The sequence below is a fragment of the Cenococcum geophilum genome (assembly GCF_001692895.1).
Source record: "Cenococcum geophilum 1.58 unplaced genomic scaffold K441scaffold_18, whole genome shotgun sequence".
In the NCBI taxonomy this organism is placed as follows: domain Eukaryota; kingdom Fungi; phylum Ascomycota; class Dothideomycetes; order Gloniales; family Gloniaceae; genus Cenococcum; species Cenococcum geophilum.
The window spans coordinates 661,874-679,727 of record NW_027137576.1 but is presented as its reverse complement, the minus strand read 5'-3'; the positions used below and the strand labels follow the sequence as shown (position 1 = coordinate 679,727).

The following is a 17,854-nucleotide window of genomic DNA, read 5'->3' as shown; positions in this document are numbered from 1 at the left end:
GCGGAACAAAAGGGATATGTAGGCACTATGCGCCGTCCGCCTTTTGTGCCCTTCTCTTCGGATTCGTTGTACGCTTTTTTGGGGTCGACTTCTTCGGTGAATCACCGCCCTCAATGTACTTCAGCAGCTCCTCGATGCTCCTCTGGTCAAACTGGTTGGACCCGCTCCGTGTCTCGCGCCCATTCGCCTCGGCAGATGTCTGCCCAATTTGTGGTTGCGGGCGCAGCGTGCCGCGGGTTGTCAGTTGCACTCGTCGAATTTTCTTGTTAGCTAAATCCTGCAATTGCTTGGCCTGTGAAACAGCAGTTTGTGTAAGCTGCTCAAGCCACTGTTCCGCCTCCTTCGTGTTACAGTCCTCGGGGCCGAGAACGCTGTTGAAGATGTTGTAAGATTCGCGCATGCGGTTGACCGCGCCGCGCATATCTTTGTCGAGTGCAAGCGCCTGCGAGAGCTGGAAGAGGAGCGTGGCTGTGTTGATGGATTGCTTGCCCGAGACTTCTTCGCAGATGGAGAGGGAAGCCTCGAACCAAAGACGCGATTCATGGTATTGTTTCATGGATTGTAGCATTACTGCCGCGTTATTGATAGTTGTGATGGAGTCGGGATGGTTCGGACCATAGATGATTTTCCAGAGCTCTAGTGCATGACGCACATAGGCTAGGGCCGCTTTCGTGTTGCCTGTCGCATGCTCGAAGAGGCCAAGATTAAGGTAGTTAAGAACCGTCTCGGCATGGTCTACGCCCAGCGTTCGTTCCGATACGATGACTGCCTTATGCGCTAATTCAACGGCAGCGCTCTTTTCCTCCAATGTGTATAGGAGATTCGAAAGCTGGTGATATACTCTAGCGACTTCGGGGTGTAGCACACCATAGATCTGTTCGTGAAGAGACAAGGACTCAAGGAGGAGTTCTTGACCTAATTCATTCTGATCTTGGGCAACGGAGATGCGGCCAGCTTCCAACGCCTCCTCTGCAAGAACACTCTGCTTTCATTAGCATAGAAATTGAGTTTAATCTAGAGAGATGTTACCTTTGGTGACGCTTCCTTGACAACAGGAACAATGTTCTGGACGTCATCGGTGTGGAATGTCTGCGAAGAAGTAGTGGGAATAGGGCTAGCGGCCCGAGGTGGCGATGGACCCTTCTTCTTCTTTTTGCTAGAGCCATTGGCGTGACCATTGGTAGCTGGCGCAGCAACGGTTTCATTAGCTGTTGCGCCGTCTGCTAGTTGCTGATTAGTAAAGGTATACTCCTTGGCTTCCAGCTGCAGTCCAAGTTTCAAGGACACTTCGCGGAGTAGTTGCAACTGTTTGCCTTGCTCTATCCAATCATTGCCGAGGTCGAAGCGGTATCTTAGAGCAACCTGATCCAAGACTTCACTCTTGAGGCTTCCTGGCGTGATTTTCTCAAAGCTAAAATCTGCATCGGGATACATCGACTTTAGAGCAGCATCCGTCTCGGCAACTGGACTTGAGTTCAGGCACTCTCCCAGTAGACAGTTCAGCAGATGTGTAACACATGGAGCTGCGAACGGCACAGGAAGGTATCGTAATCTCTGGTTGGTGACATGTTTAAATCCACGAGAGACCATCTCCTGGATTGCCAATCGCTTCAAGGCCTGTAGCCTTGGATCATCCTTATTGGCTAGGGTAGCTATTTTCCCAAGATACCTAATGTTGATACCGCGCTTGTGCAGGAGGGAACTTAGTGATAGACCGTCCATCGGGAACCCAACATCTCCTTCCTGTAGCTCGTGAATTAAGCGTGGGATGATGTCTGAAATAAGATGATCGCACGCCGCGCGGACTTCAGCCTCGTCCTTGGCCCACTCTTCTTTGTCCTCATCCAACTGCGGTTGCTGGCCACAGAAGACATCCGGATTTAAAGCAAATTGGAAACCAGAGATGTCCACTCTATCTTGCTCTGCTTCCTTCTTTTCAGGCTCTGCAGCAACCTCATTGTCCTTTGTAGCTGCGTTTTCGGATTCATTTGTTGCGTCACCGCTAGCGGAAGGTTCTTTGCTAACGTCAGAGAGTTGCTTTGATGATTCTGATTTCTTAGCAAGCTCGTCTTTAATGTAGTCACGTAACTTAACCCTTCCGTACGATTCGACGAGTTCTGGACGTAGAACAGCCATGCGATGAGGGTAGTTCCTTTCTTTGGGCTTTGGGCTTCCGTCTTTGGTCGGCTCGCTCCAGTATTGTTCGAGCCATGGAACGTCCAAAGGTGTCACCCGATAAAGGTCAAGAGCATATTTTCTGCCATCTGTCCCGATCAGTCCTTTGGTTTCCACACTGCCCTCCAGCTCATGCCGCACACCCTCCTTGTCCCACACAGGATGCTTCTTGACTCGCAATAATTTCGAAACCTTCTCAAATAATGGGGAAAAGTTCTTGTCGTCGGCAACCACATCCTTGCCTTCAACTCCACCATAGTCGATTTGGTGTTCTCCCGGTTCCCGCTGTTTGAATATCCCTGGAACTATGCTTTGGCCGACAATTCGTTTTCCTAAGTAGTCAACAACGACTGTGCCTGGCGTGAAAAGCCCTTGAATATCGAGGTTATTCACGGCCTTAACACCCACGACATCCTTTCCAGTTGCAACACGGGCGGCCTCATCCCCTCCATCCGTGCCAAATGTACCGACGCCATCAGCACCAAAGGAGAAGAATATATTGTTGTAAACAAAGATCTGCGCATCTCTGCTCTCCGTTGGATTCAGAGGAGCGACTTCTCCGCGAGCGACCATCATCGCTCCACGAGTAGCCGCGTCATTATAGTCAGCGAACAGCTTCGAGGTGAGTCGCTCTCGGAATACACGATCCTGAACAGCGTCCTTTGGCATTTCGCGGGTAGACTGGAATTCCTCATTCCAGTCACGTAATGTGTCAGTGTTTTCCACGCCCGAAATCAGGTAGCTCTCTTGCGTTCTTGTAAGATCCGATTGATGTGTGGTAAGCGATGAGGATGGTGGAGGAACCAACCATGGGTTAGCCGGAATAGCATTTGATAGCTGGAACACGGTAAGAAGGTCCTTCTTCGCGTTAAATTCCAGCAAAGCTTTGAACGATGCATCGAATGAGAGTGAGATGGTGGAGATGAGATTTAGGAGGGAATGTGCTGCATAATCCTTAGGTGCTGGCCTTGGAAATGGGTCAAATTTGCTATTAGAAGACTTGTTCACGTAGAAGCCGCTCACGTGCGCAGTAATCTGATGCTGCTCTCCCTCGTTCGTAGTTACTTGAAGGTACAGTAGATGGCCCTTGGCACGAAGGTGGTACGGCGGTGGGTTCCAAGGAGATACGGATATCGACTTCACAGTCTTTGGTGGGGGCTCGAGTGGTGGCGGGAGTAGATTCTTAACGGATCCTGGAGCGCCAAGATCATAATCCTCCATTATAGAGCTGTCAACATTGTTAGATTTTCCCCCATCAGCAGTCCCTTTTGTAGATTCATCCTGGGCAATGCCATCGTGCAACGATAGACCGGCTAGAATTCCGTGTAGCGCGTCTGTCCGATCGCCAGCTGCTCCTATGAGCTCCCTAACCCTAATCACATGTACCCGAGCCTCCTTCTCTGTGTACGGATCCTCCACAAGTGTCAATTCAGAATCAGCCTTCAGATCTGGCACCTCCGAAAGCTCAATAAAGTCATTGATACGCTCGCCCTTGTGCTCAAGGTGGAAGCAGGAGTATTGGAATGTTTGAGGCTGCTCGACGATGGATTGGCGAAGATCCTGGACTTGTTCCTGGGTGGAAAGCTGGGAACCTTAGCAAAAGTGGGGAAATAGAGTGTCTGGCAGAATTAGCCTACCATGACCTGAGTCTTGTATGGCTCATGAGGCAAGTTGATGGTGATTTGGAAGACATCTGTAAAGATTGGTGATCAACTTAAACTCATATCCTAAAGTATAGATGTCTGAATGGTATAGGCATACTTTCAGCATGGCCGTTTGCCCCCTCTTCTTGCGAGCTCTCTCCTACTCCTTCACCGTTCACGTTCTTCATTGGTTCGGTGGACTCGGCCAGCTCTATTGCGCAACAAGCATTAGCTTCGTATTACATGAGATAGCTTGAGGTAGCATGAGAGGAATTGCGAAGTAATAAATATCATGTCAAACGACCTCTAGATTGCTTATAGCTTACCTATCTTGGAAGCGTCATCGTGACTCTCGGCCATTGCTCTAGTTCAATTTGGGCCCAATGAGTTCGGAAGGGAGTGCACGATTACAGGAAAAGAAGTAGAGAGCGGCAAAATGTAAGGGTAATATACAAAAGACGCATTTAATGTACAATTGAAGGATGTTGCTCGATGATGGCTGATGAGGCTTCGAGAATAACTTTTTTTTGCAGGCCCGCGACGCACCTCGCACCCGGGCTTTGCCGCTAGAGCGCTCAGCCGAGTCGTCTCCCTCGGGCTCGGGTCGATCGCTACGCAACAGCCGCAAAACCAAAGAAACAAAAAGGGTGAGCTCCACAGTTACGTGTACAATTACTGTCATGAAGGGCTTCCCCGCATACTGACAAGATGGAGGTATTCGCAGTCCAACCTCTTCAGAAAGAATAGTTTTTGGGGTTTGCTAATCCATCTCTCAGCTTGAGCGAAATCGCTTCCTTTGGCTGGCGTAGGGCCGGTATGCAATGAAAGACTAATCTCCGCCAATATTCTCCTGAAATTTCTTCTCTTCAAAAGGAGTTTCCAGAGATCATGTGGTCTCCATTATTCACGACTATCCTCATTTAATCTATCAGAGCCCTATATAGCCACCGCGCTCCTTAATTTTCCGACTCGTTCCTTAGCTCTCAATCCTTGTCCTTTTTGTATTTGTCTTGCTTTGCACCGCGAAGCGAGAAAAGATGTTGCGACCTGCTATGAGAAACGGCATTCTCTCCAATTCCAGATATAGATCTACACCGTTGTCTCTCAGGTCCTATCCAGGCTCCAACAGCGTTGCGCCGGTATGGATGAGCCGGAGATGGATAATAGGTTCCCCAGCGCCCAATCAACTGAACCCTGATCCGATTGATGGTGCTGCTCCTGACCCATCTTCTAGCCGTGATGGCAGGAGTAAATGGAAAGGCACCGCGTTTAAGATGTTTGAGAGCGCTATGACAACTCTCGCATCCATTTCAGTACTGGGGTGAGTTGTTGCTCAGAGCTGTGTTTGATCACGTGATATCCAAAACTGCTGCTCCTACTCAGGTTCAAGGTTTATCAGATTATCGGACTTCTGAGCTAAATGATGGTACAGAATCATTGGCTATAGCTACACGCGCTACTACAAGCACCTTGTCTTAGAAAAAATGGAGAACGCCTTCCGTCCCGGTGATCCCGTTCTAGATCTGGCTGCATATGGAAAGCAAATTCTGGCAAACACCCCAGAAGTGCCTGGAGTGGGAGAAGATCATGACCGCTGGATTCCTCGAACTGAACAACTTAAGCTCGATGCGATCGTCAGTGGAGAAGACAGAGGTCATTATCACCTCTTGATTGGTGAGAAAGGGACTGGAAAATCGTCTATGCTGATTGACGCAATGTACAAGATTGACGGAGAAGGCGTCGCAATGTTCGAAGCCCACGCAGATCTCGAAATTTTCCGCATCAGACTGGGGAAGGCACTCGATTTTGAATTTCATGAGGACAATATCGGCTCACTTTTCTCGATCCGTGGTCCTAGAGACGCGTCGGCTTTACTCGACATCGAAAGAGCACTCAACAAGCTGGAAAAGGTCGCTCTCAAACGAAGGAAGGAGGTGGGACATCCTCTTGTGCTCATCATAAACAGTACGCATCTTCTGCGAGATGATGAGGATGGAAAGGATCTCTTGGAGCTAATCCAACAACGCGCTGAGCAATGGGCAGCATCCAGCCTAGCTACTGTTGTATTCAACAGTGATGATTACTGGGTCTATGAACGTCTAAAGCAATATGCCACTAGGATGGAGGTCACACCAGTCGGCGATTTACCAAAGGGCCGAGCAGTGATGGCTTTGAAGAATTACAGGATGAAATACTTCAAAGAAGAAACACCGATGGAGACACTTGAAGAAGTTTACGACAAAGTTGGGGGGAGGCTGACGTATTTGAATCGAGTTGCCAAGTCTAAGGACATGCTGTCCACATGCAATTCCATTTGCCAAACAGAAAAGAGTTGGCTCCTGAACAAGTGCTGGATTCTAGGTGAGGAAATGGATGACGATGTCATGGATCAACAGAAATATGCGGTCAGTGTTCAATTCTCTAATCGTAGATGAAACGTGGTACTGTCGTATACTCATTCCTACTAGTCCGCTGCCATGGTTCTAGCGAAAGCACTAGTAGACAAAGAGAAGGAGATGGAGGTTACGTATGATAAGGAGAAAGGCCACATCCTGCCTGAGATACCGCTTCACGAAGCACGACAGATTATGACGCGGGCCGACTTCATCCAAAGCTATGATCACATTAATATTTTTACTATTGATTCGCATTCCATGGTTCGCGCAGGTAAACGATATCCCAAATCCCAGGCCGACCGAGCTAGTTTGCGGAGCTGACATCACATAGATTCTGTTCCGATGCAAAATGCATTTAGGGAAGTCTGCTCTGAGGAAGGATTTGAAGAGCACCTGGAAGCAACCCTTGAACGAATTTCTGCCATTGAGAGCTTGGGGAGGACCCGGGAATTGACTATCAAGGATTTGTGGAATGGCGGGAAATACAAAATCACTTCGCGTAATGCAAAAGGCAATGTAGACAAGGACTTAACGTTTGAGGTCCAACCCAGGAAGAACGAGGACAACGAGTCATAACACAGCCAACTAAATTTATTATATTATTCTGTATTTTCTAGGCACTGTAAATCACCATGTGGAAGGCTGGGGTTGGCCGATGGTAGGATCCTGCGCTTTATCAATGAAGCTTTTGATACCCAGGGGAGTGGCGGTGGAAACTTTTGTATACTATGCCTTTACGTGTTTTCAGGGCCAACAACATTATATTGTTTCAAGCCTGCGTTTCGTGGTAGAGTAGTATCTCATAATGTTTTGTATGTCGATTGTGACATTTTATAACTAGACGCCAAATACGGACTAGCGCGTGTTTGATTGTTTGTTGACGGATGTGATATCCACCCACAACTCCGCTATCACCGATATTTCTTTGCGAAGTACATACAACTTTGCTTTATTTGCATTTACGATATCCACCGGGCATGAATTACTCGTATTAAAGGTATTTCGCGCATTGGGGCTTTGAGCATGATATCGAGTGAGTTTGCGCAATCCTGGACATTCACAAATGGAGGTGAAACTCCTCAATTGTTCCTACTATAGCTGAGATCATTCTTCATGCTTTGATTGCTATTGACTAAGATTATGGCTTTACAGGAATATAGAATTACTCCTAGTTATGAGCTCTTCCTATCCTTTGGAGGACCCGATTCCGTGGACCACCGCACGCTGTAACCGACTTCTACGTCCAATAGCTTCTCGACTTGCTATCCTTCGCAAAAACCTCCAGACTACAAAATCCCAGATCGTGGAGAACCACGATAGCCAACAAAATGCGCTTTTCAAGCCCGCGCCAGCGGCAGAGCGAAGAGTAAACATCTCACAAGGATCGAAGGAGACAAGGCCCAGGGGCTTTGACAAGGCTCAAGATCCAGACTGGATCCCAGAAGTCAGGCCAAAATGCTCAACTAAGCGCACGTACAGAGGGCGTCCGGTCAAGGTGCCGGCACCGGCAAAGCCTATTCCTGATACCAGATTTCTAGGGCAACCGGGGGAAATCTGCCTTCCGACACCATTCATTTCTAGGAGCTTTGGAAAGCTGCAGGACAGTCCTCAGTTTCAAAATACCCCTTTAAAATTTGCAGCACGCAAAGGACGTAGACCACTTTACACCAAGCCGAAAGATCATTTGCAGAATCTAAAATTGGAAATGACCCCGGAAATGTGGAAGCAGGTAGATGGACTTTACGGCGGCTTTTCGAACCTGCTCCAGACCACCAAAGCCCCAGCAGAGAAGACCAGAAAGGGCACGCGGTCACTTATGTCATCATGTCTTCGGCAAGTTCCAGCCTATATTGCGTTAGAAGAGTATTGGCAAACACAAGACGACTTTGAAGAAGATGATGACAGAGATATCTCAGCTGAAGTCTATGAAGACCTTGAAAGCCTTGGTGCTTGTGAAGGCAAAGGTTGGAGACAGTTGAGGGAAGTTGTCAGGGCCCATGCTGTATGCTTGCTCCGGGACGCCATTGAGGACGAAGTTCTTGGTCCAGGCACAATCCAAGGGCTCTATCAGCTTTGCATGAATGCGTCTGCTTGGAATGAAGCAGAAGAATTTATAGCTAGCTATGTCTCCGTACAGAAGCCTATAGCACCCCCGCCTAATCTATGCTCCGATCTATTTAATGCGGAAACGTCTCCCTCTCTATCCATGCTCTATGAGTTTATTGGGCGTACATGGCGGTACCGCTTTCTTTACGACCAGCTAGAGTTAATGTTATCACAAGAACTGCTTCCGGTTGAATGGTTAGCAACGCAGGGCATGCTTCCTATATGGAGTAGGATAGTCCGCACACTATCCGACGGTGATCACCGAACTTACGCCAATGCTTTCAAGCTACTCGAAACAGCCGTTCTTCGTGGTATTGGTTGCCAAATTCCTCTTTACAGTTTTGTTATAGAAGGGTTTCCAAGAGAAGTTATCCAAGACCTATATTCTCTCAAGCGAAACCCACCGGTAGCGAAACTCGATATCCGTGATGCATTAAGCAACACATTTTCTAGCCTTCTCACCCTTTTGGCTAGCATAGCATTAGTATCAAATACCCGTGCTAAAGAAGTCGACAGAGCTACCATGCACTCCGTCACCTGGGCACTCGACGCTATAGCACTCAATATAGCGACTAAAGAGGATATCGGTTCGGAACTCTTGAATTATCCCCAAACTCCCGAAGCTATCCAAACTTGTTCTGAGCGTGCATTATGGAGCCTTGCAGCAGCATTCCTGGTTCATCTGGGCGGTTGCAGCCTCGGATCAGAACTGATCAGCGTCGGTCTTAATGAACAAATTCTTATAATTGATCAAATTGGCTCCACATCATCCCAACATGCTTCATGTGGATCAACCGCTATCGAAAGCCTACCTAAATTAGTGTGTTCCACGGTGCGGTGTACAGGACGGGCTTGGCAAGATGATGGGTTCGATCAACTGCAACGCCTGGTCCAATCCCTTATCTCTCCACCAAAGAGTGCATCACCTCACTCCCACTGGTTCATGAAAAGACTGGCGTTAGACACGTCCCTGGAGTTCGCTGAAGAATCAAAAGCAGCAGATCACTCTGCTTTTGCTCGAGAAATTGAAAAAACAGTCCAAAGCTTCGGGCCCATAAAACCTATGAAGTCACCTATCAAGCCTACTGCATCGCCAGCAAAATGGAGCGGTTTTCGCTGGGAAGAAGGCATTTGCGAGTGGGTAGCTTGCACTCCATATGCTCGGCAACAAGTAAAACGAGCTGCTAGAAAACCCATACCTCCCGCACTCCCGCCGACGCCAATAGATTCGGAAACAGGGTCAGAACCAGGCCCACCTTCCTCGGCTCAAAGCGCAAAAAATACAGCATATACGCACTCATCTGACTCCCCAGAATTGCCCGAATCGCCTGGGACACTAAAGGCCCTCGGTTTTTATGGATTAGTTGCGTCGCCAGAATCATCGCCATCAAAGCCTCCAATGTCCAACATTCCCCTAGGCAGAGCCAAGCCAGTAGTCAAACGATCGCTAAATTCACAATCTTACCCTCTCTTGAAGAGACAGCGAACAAGCTCCATTAGAAGTAGCGGATCTGACTCCAGAGAGGATTTGGCCAGGGCCAAGGATATTTTCCAATGCGGTACCGCGCAGCCTAGACTTTCTCTTATGCAGACGGCCCTAGATAAACGGCGAAGAAGCTTAGCTGAGATTACGAATATTGTCGTAAAGCTAAAATCTGGACAGGCAGAGTCACACGACATATGGGAACATGAAAGTTCCCCCGAGAAAAATCCGGGGAAGGAGAGCCGAGATTCCAGAAAGTTGCTAGTCCAGATGATTAATAGTAAGGACGAGGCATCTGATAAAAACACTTACATTAAACAAAGAGGCATCGCCGGATCCGCTTTCCACGATGAAAGATTTCATATCGATTCATCAGCCCGCAGAATTCACAGAAAGACTAAGGCTAGTAAGAAAGCGGAGCTTGGAGCTGACGAAAGCGATGGAGATGAGCTTTGTATAACGAACATTCGGAAACGAAAATATGAGGGAGAAGCACGCAGAGTTATGGCCTCACGGTCTCTGAAGCGGACGTTATCGAGCGCGAGCGCTCCGTCTAGACGACGTCCGGCAATGATGAGAATAATGGAGGATAGCGACGACGAATTGAGTTTTGGATGATTATCCATTGGACACGTGGATACAGAATCTGATTTCCAGCAGCTGTGACTTAAACAGCACGGCGCTCAATGACCATTGTTTTTGTGATTAAAGATCATATTCTAATTCTACAATAAGCTTTGGATAGTTTATGCGGAAACTACTGCAAACGCAATAGATCCGCAAGAAGTTTAGCATCGGAATTCACGTGACTGTTTAGACAACACTGCATGAACAATCACCAAGCGTTGGCCAATTGATCTATCTAGGGGCTCGGCTATCAAATTTTGTAGTGCCAAGAATGCACTATATACAATTGGGAAATCACGTGAAAAGAACCACACCTGCTCTCCAGATCTTACCAGTATCTAAATACCAACTACTACCTAAAACTTTATAACCACGTTATATTATAGCTACTGTATATTTAAAATTATAAAGCAGTATCTGTTTTACTATTCTATCTATTAGGTTTATCCCTTAACCCGCCGGAATTCGTCCTACCGTTATCGATAAGAACTAGCCAACCAGATCAGCCAAATCGAATCATCAGAGGAGTAAAATCGGGCAGCGGCCATGGCTTCGGTGGTGGTTTTTGGGCACATCGATTCGGCTGAACGTTATATTGAGTCGGTTGAACAAGGTCTACATCATTGGAAGAACGATTGGAAGCCATTGTTGAGAGTAATTAGCTATACGCTTTTTTTCATTCTGGTGTTCAAGCACGGACCAAATTCTGGTAGGACGCCGGCGGGTTAAGGGATAAATAAGACTTGTTTTTGGTTGCTGTAGATGCGGTTTATATAGCTATGTGCATGACTAGCTTCCACCCCCCCTTCCGCAGGTTTCGAATTCGGTACACATTCAACTTCGCCTGATTGCCAGCTGTGCATGGCAATCGTAGCGAACGCCTCTGTTTGCGATCGGCCTTCCTCCGCAGCGTCGTGGTCTTTGTCAAATATCGTGAGGTTTCCGCCCGTACGATATTGCTAAATTTCATCGACCTCTCTGCAGAGACAGCGTTGTATTCGCGTTTTAGAGGCGTGGGCAAAAAGGGGAAGAAAGAGGAAGTGTTAATGAGGCGCTAGCACCCTTCGTGCCGAGCAACCGCACTGACCAGAGGCTTCAACATCAAGCTCTGTACGGTATAGAGCCTTTAGATTGGCTCATGAGGCGTGCATATACGAAAAGTCCAAGAAAACTTGCCACACGAAAGGATGAAGATGTGCCAAAGTGATAGACGAATGGCGTTTCTACATACAGTAATGACAGTTCATTCCTATTCTCACATGCACTGGTCCTAAATGTGGGGCCAGGTAGACAAAGAAGCGATTATTATGCGGAATGGCTTTGCTAAAACAAACGAGTAGCGTACCCAAACAGAGTTCTAACATACGTAGAAATCAAATTATATCAAGGAAAGCTTTCTAAGAGTCATAATTCCATTCACGGCCACATAATCGCCCCTTTACGACATACAGTCCCCGGCGCCACTGGCTGCGGCGGTTCAATACCGCCCGGCGAGCAAACGCTAAACAGCTGATCGCTAACGCAATAGATGCCGTCAACACAGGTCGGCACAACCGCCGTCGGAGGCAGCCAGCCTGGGTAGCGGAATGCATTGCTAGAAGGAGAGTCAGCAGGCAGAAAGGTATATTAGCGGCAAGACTCACCATCGACATATAGTCCCTGGGGGCACTACACCTTCCTCTCCGGCGCCACATGACCAGATGGAGTCACTCACACAAGCCATTACAACATCACCGCATGGCTGTCCGCCGGGAGAGGGTGATACGCCCGAGCAGTCTATTAGGGTAGTTGAGTTATTATTGCCCCCGCCGTTATTTCCTGATTCGGTTGTGTTTACTGTAATACTTGGGTTGATGGGAACAGGGGTGAGCGGCGCGGAAACGTTAGCGACGCCGTTATTAATGCCGAAGCAGTGATGGTAGAGGGTGTACGCTTTGTACAAGCCGGTGGGCAGGTCAAAATTCTTTTCACTTATCCCAAATTTCAGGATACCATCGAATTGAAGACCGTAGCTTAGGTTAGCCTGGATATCGATTGCCTCTTGAATTGTACCAGGATTACAATCATGGTCAACGTCTAAGCGGTGTATATTTCCGTTAGTATTCAAGAATGTTATGTTGAGAAAATACGTGGGAGGGGCTGTGTTAAGACGTAGTGATGGCTGAATTCGGGAAATGACTTAAAGCTCTGATAATAGGAATGCTTACTTGTCTCTTGGCTTGCACATAAGGATACTTTGGGCAGATCAAGTTTTCCTGATAATTGTGCAAGGAAAGTCGGATGATCCGAGTTTGTGAGCGAGATAAAAAGACTAGGTCCAAGAGCCACGGACGCACAAACATTTGCTTCTGCATCTTGAAGATGAACAATTGGTTTTCCAATCTGAATCTCTGGCTTTAAAGTGTTGCCCACTTCGAATTTCGCAACGTCTGCGTATATCTCTTCATTTGCAGGGACACTGATGGTTGTCGGCAACGTTCTGCCAACGTTAGCGCTTGTTAAACACCGGTAGGTTTTACCTACATGTTAGCCATGGCTTGTGCCTTTATATCGAGGGTGACACCCAAAGTACTACTGAAGGTGAAGTTCCAATTCCCAATCTGGTGGTGTAGTCAGCAAAGCCACCCTCGATTCTCATTAATAACTTACACTGAAGCCTGCGCCGTTTGCGTTTTTTGATGATGCTTGTTTTTTAAACTTGGTCCCAACAACAAAGCTTGCGAGGCTGAGGCTTCCGGAGCAACCACCAGGCAAGGAGCACGACCCCTCAATTGCGAGGCTTGCGTCTACGTCAAATGTGAAGTTGCCATCAATCTGTCGAGTTGTTTCGATTTGCATTTTAGCTTGGAGGGGACTCTTGCCAAGAGCAATATCCTTAAGAGCATCTAAGTCGGTATCGATCTCATAAATAAAGGACGCAACAGCCTCGCCGCTTAAAGAGCAGCCTACACACGTAACGTCAACGCCACTAGGCCATATTAGAACCGAAACAGATTTTATAGTCAATACAGTATAGGAAGTACCCACTCAACACTGAGGACTTGTTCTTGAGGAGCCCATGAATCGTCTAGGTTAAAAATGTAGTCCAATTGTTCAGGGCTATCATCTCGCTGTCTCAGACCACTGTTGTGAAATACTGTGCGCCGTGAAAGTCTCCTTTGAAGCTCAATTGATACAGGGCCACCGGCTACTATCAAACGGGAGCTTGCTTCAGGCGAATCTCCGAGTGAAACGAAACGGCAGTCGACAACGGCAGTGAGGTTTTGATGATCGAACGTTATTAACGAGGAACTAGAAGAATTAGCTTAATGTTCTTCAGCGACTCTCTAGAATCCCCTTCGCCAATTGGCAAGGGTGACGTAGAAGTCTATATCCATAAAGCACTAATAGATTGCCTTACATGTACATAGCTCGCTCGTGTGATGGGTTGCAAGAGGCATGATGCGTAACGAACATTAGTTCTTCTCGCTGGCCCCATTGACGTTTTGCAAATTGAAAAAATAATTCGTCTCGAAACGTGAACCTGAGCCTGCTAGAAGACTCTGTGTGCCCGTGTGTACACACCACTTCAGATAACATGAACTCGAATTTCTCTACAATAACGTATTCTCGCTCCTCATGAGTTGCAGTGACACTAATGGAGTACCGGATTGGACCATCGCCCTCTTCAGGAATGGAACGTGGGTTAGCAGTTAATCACATGAGAGAACGTATCTAAGGAGCACAGTTGTATGCCTGAACTACTCCCGGGGGGAGGAAACCCTAGGCTTCTGCTAGATAGTCGAGGGGAAAGACAATTTCAGTCTCACCTTCTGCATAGCGAAGCTCAACCTCACAACTAGGCTCTAAGAGGTCACCATGCTTATAGAGATCCCTGGCTTGAACCGCGCCTGTCAAAGTGTGTAAATGGATAGGAGCAAATCTTGCATTGACAAATATCGTGGAAAAAGTATTAAATATGACAAAAAGTGCTAACCATAGGAGCTTCAAGTTAGACATGATGAATAATATTTAGTGACTCTTGAAACTTGAGAGTGAAACGAACGAGACACGGTAGGGGACTCCTTCCGTTGCTAAGTGGATGCTGTATTTCAATATGAATGAATTCAAAAGGCTCGGGGAACGGTTGTTTAATACTCTTTGGCCCAGCAGTAAAAAGAAAGATAAGGCAAACAATTCATGTTTAGGCCCCATTGACCTAAAACGAAGCTACACAGATATCGCTGCCAAGTTGTGAAGGATGCTGTATCAGAGCATAGCCCCAAACAGATACCTCTGGTCATTGCTTGGCACTGCTAGCCAAAGCTTCTCAAGCCACATCATCTTCTGTAAGGCTGTAGGGCTTAGGCCTATCAAGCGTTTGAACCGCCCTTAATTAGTCTAGAGCGCGACGGTGACATTGATGTATAGATTGCGGAAATGACTGTTCGGAAAGTGTGCTTGGCGATGTGGAAGAACATGCGCGAAGTAGGGGCTAAGACGCAGGATCGGATATTTAGTTATTTCACTAACATGTATTGGGCGGGAATAACGGGAGGCGGTTGGGCCATCGGGGAGCTATCTTTAAGCGGGGCGTAACACGGCCGATTTAAGAGTTCGGGCATGAGTGTCTCAGCCTTATGCAGACCGCATACCTTTCGCAAAATCATTTCTTTTGTTTTGGTTGACTGCAGACATGATGGAGATGTGTAGCGATCAGATGTGTAGCGATCAGATGTTGCAGATCAATGACATGCATATAAAAGGGGCTAGCGCTTAAAAAAACGTCCTGACAGGGGCATGAAAGCTCATGTGGTTGTTATGCGGGCGAAGACGCAATTGATTAAGTGTCTATCTTCGACTGCATAGTGAGGCAATTCCTTGAGCAAAGCATCCTAAGGGATCTGTCTCGTGAAACTCAGGAGAGCTAGAACGACAGTAATCTCTCGAGTGGCACTATGTAGAGCAAAAATCCGCAACAGAATAAATTCAATGAGCCACTATTCCCAGCAGCAGTCTGGACGGCAAACGTAACGCTGAATACGCCGCCCCGTATCCCTGCGTGCTCTCACAACAAGAATGGCAATCCAGACCCTTATACCAAGCTCCCAGATCCTGCTGTTACAGTGTAAAAATAAACACACCTTTAAACCCTGGGATATCTCAACCAACGTACACCGTCCCACATTGCACAGCACTTCTCCCCCCCCATTTCCACCACAAAACACTAGACCCCAACAAACCCCAACCCCCAACCCAACTCTTTCCACACCACATCTCGAAAAACTCAAACACCCCTCTCCAAAAACCCCTATAAACCACCCCCTCCCCCTCAGCCGTCCACCACACCACCCTCTCAACCGCCCTCTCAACTACCCCATTGATCCTCTCTAACCACCTACCCCCCGCCCTAGCCGCTGGCCCTAGAAACTGCGCCTCCCCCGGTACTACAGCCCCCACAAGCGGCGCGGCGCGCGGCGCCAACAGCGGCGAGGGGCGGGACGGGGGAATGGGGGCTGGAGATGGTGGCAGACGCAGGGCCAACGGCAGATGCGGGAGCAAGAGCGGGAGCGGGAGCTGACGATGGCTCTGGAGGAGTCCTCCACACGCGTTTCCTGCTTACATAAGCAGATTCCCTTTTGTTCGGTCTCCGCAGCAACTACTTCGGTATCCGTAAATATAGGCCTATATTAGGACCTATATTCCTCATAGTTAGATTCCATAGATTCATTCATTTATTCCAATATCATTCAGTTTATTAGGTTATAAGCACTCGTTGCTACTAAGCTACAACGTTAGAAGATTAACACCTTACCATAGGTTGCATTAAGGGTTACCACACCCGTGCTAGGTTATTTCTTACTGCTCTGCATTATTTCTTATTATTAAATCTACGCGTTAAGTTTGTGTATTTACGCGTCGCCATAGGTAAAGACTATCTAGGCATTTAACGCCTTAAGAAAGACGGTTTAAATTAGCACCAATATTGGACGCAGCTTAGCACGTACCTACGTGGTGAGGGCCTTTTGTATATTATTTGGGAAGATATAGGCCCACCCCCCTACCCAAAGCTCCAGGAAGAAAAACCTACGATATCTATTAATTGAGTACTAAAGGACGCCGATAAGGAGTAGCGAGACGAGATCCTTAAGAGGTCTTAAATTATTACGGATACTAATAATTTAATTCGCTTAACTAATAAGGCACTCTCTAACAAGTATAATAAGGAGTTTAAATAGTATAGTAAGGAAGACGGTAAAGTCTGTTTAGTTATTTTTGGTATAATTAATAATAAAATCCTTACTGCCTTAGAGCATAAGTAAAAGAATTGGATTTAGACCTTAGCGGCTCATAGGTACGCACCGTTTAAAGCATTAGAGGCTACTAGATTCTATACTACGGGGAATAGGCTTTTTTTATGGCCAGCTAAGACTGTAATAGTCTATAGGATATACAGAAGATGCGCTTCTGTGCCGCAGAAATTAAGGGGTATAACCTTATTTTGGGATACCTATAGCTTTACCAAGTCAATCCAGACATAATTAGCCTTTAGCCTTATATTAATATTGGAAGTCTTAACCACGCATTATAGTTAAAGATTAAAAGACTTTCTTAAACTATATATAAGAAGAAGGGTGGGTATATACTATATATGCCACTCTTAATACTAAGAACAGGGATACAGGATATTTATTTTTAGATATCCAGCTATACGCAGTTAAGGAACTAGAGATTCTATAGGAATATATAGATTTAGAGGATATTTCTAGTAAAGAGGCTGCACAAACCTTACCTAACCCTATGTTAGTTAAGTATAAGATAAATATAGGGGACAAATAACCTCTTTTTAGACTATTATATAACCTGTTAGAAAATAAGCTAGTGGTACTACGTTAATATATAGTGGATAATCTTTAGAGGGGGTGGATTTGGCCCTCTATAAGCCTAGTAGGGGTACTAATTATATTTATACCTAAGAAGGATAAGACCCTTCGCCTCTATATTAACTATTAGGCGCTAAATAGAATTACTATAAAGAATTACTACCTATTACCCTTAATAGGGGAGCTTATTAACAGACTATTAGGCGTAAAGATATTTATAAAATTAGATCTAAAGGATATATACTATTAAATCCGGATTAAAGCCGGCAATAAGTAGAAAACGGCGTTCTAAATATAGTACGGCCACTTTAAGTACCTAGTGATGCCATTTAGGCTTACTAATACACCGGTAATATTTTAGGCCTATGTTAATAAGGCATTATTAGGCCTATTAGACACGATATATATAGTCTACTCTAATAACTATAAAGCATATACACACTACGTGTAAATAGTACTAGAAAGACTATAGGAATATAAGCTCTATATAAACCTAAAAAAGTGCACGTTTTATACTACTAGCATTAATTTTTTAGGTTTTATTATTAGCGTTAATAGAGT

General features: G+C 46.5%; 5 protein-coding genes across 5 annotated transcripts; 3 read left to right on the top strand and 2 right to left on the bottom strand.

The window, feature by feature from the left end:
* Positions 1-25: 25 nt before the first annotated feature.
* Positions 26-4,178, bottom strand: K441DRAFT_676952 (uncharacterized protein; the record flags this gene model as incomplete). The annotated part of the gene is made up of 5 exons (XM_067651012.1): positions 26-982; positions 1,030-3,759; positions 3,813-3,868; positions 3,937-4,029; positions 4,145-4,178. 5 exons carry the CDS (start codon positions 4,176-4,178, stop codon positions 26-28), a joined length of 3,870 nt encoding a protein of 1,289 aa, XP_067504538.1.
* Positions 4,179-4,491: 313 nt separating this feature from the next.
* Positions 4,492-6,928, top strand: K441DRAFT_659000 (uncharacterized protein). The gene is made up of 5 exons (XM_067648451.1): positions 4,492-4,532; positions 4,595-5,139; positions 5,251-6,223; positions 6,287-6,485; positions 6,546-6,928. The coding sequence occupies exons 2-5, from the start codon at positions 4,856-4,858 to the stop codon at positions 6,788-6,790; spliced, it is 1,701 nt and encodes a 566-aa protein (XP_067504537.1). The 5' UTR covers positions 4,492-4,532; positions 4,595-4,855; the 3' UTR covers positions 6,791-6,928.
* Positions 6,929-7,153: 225 nt separating this feature from the next.
* Positions 7,154-10,491, top strand: K441DRAFT_635306 (uncharacterized protein). The gene is made up of 2 exons (XM_067646428.1): positions 7,154-7,247; positions 7,367-10,491. Exon 2 carries the CDS (start codon positions 7,389-7,391, stop codon positions 10,419-10,421), a length of 3,033 nt encoding a protein of 1,010 aa, XP_067504536.1. The 5' UTR covers positions 7,154-7,247; positions 7,367-7,388; the 3' UTR covers positions 10,422-10,491.
* Positions 10,492-11,735: 1,244 nt separating this feature from the next.
* On the bottom strand, positions 11,736-14,429 carry K441DRAFT_676949 (uncharacterized protein; the record flags this gene model as incomplete). The annotated part of the gene is made up of 9 exons (XM_067651011.1): positions 11,736-11,753; positions 11,880-12,024; positions 12,074-12,506; positions 12,638-12,909; positions 12,954-13,030; positions 13,080-13,398; positions 13,458-13,721; positions 13,831-14,095; positions 14,240-14,429. 9 exons carry the CDS (start codon positions 14,427-14,429, stop codon positions 11,736-11,738), a joined length of 1,983 nt encoding a protein of 660 aa, XP_067504535.1.
* A 952-nt stretch (positions 14,430-15,381) lies between these two features.
* On the top strand, positions 15,382-15,959 carry K441DRAFT_658997 (uncharacterized protein). Its single transcript, XM_067648450.1, has one exon. The coding sequence runs from the start codon at positions 15,489-15,491 to the stop codon at positions 15,801-15,803; it is 315 nt and encodes a 104-aa protein (XP_067504534.1). The 5' UTR covers positions 15,382-15,488; the 3' UTR covers positions 15,804-15,959.
* The last annotated feature ends 1,895 nt before the right edge of the window (positions 15,960-17,854 follow it).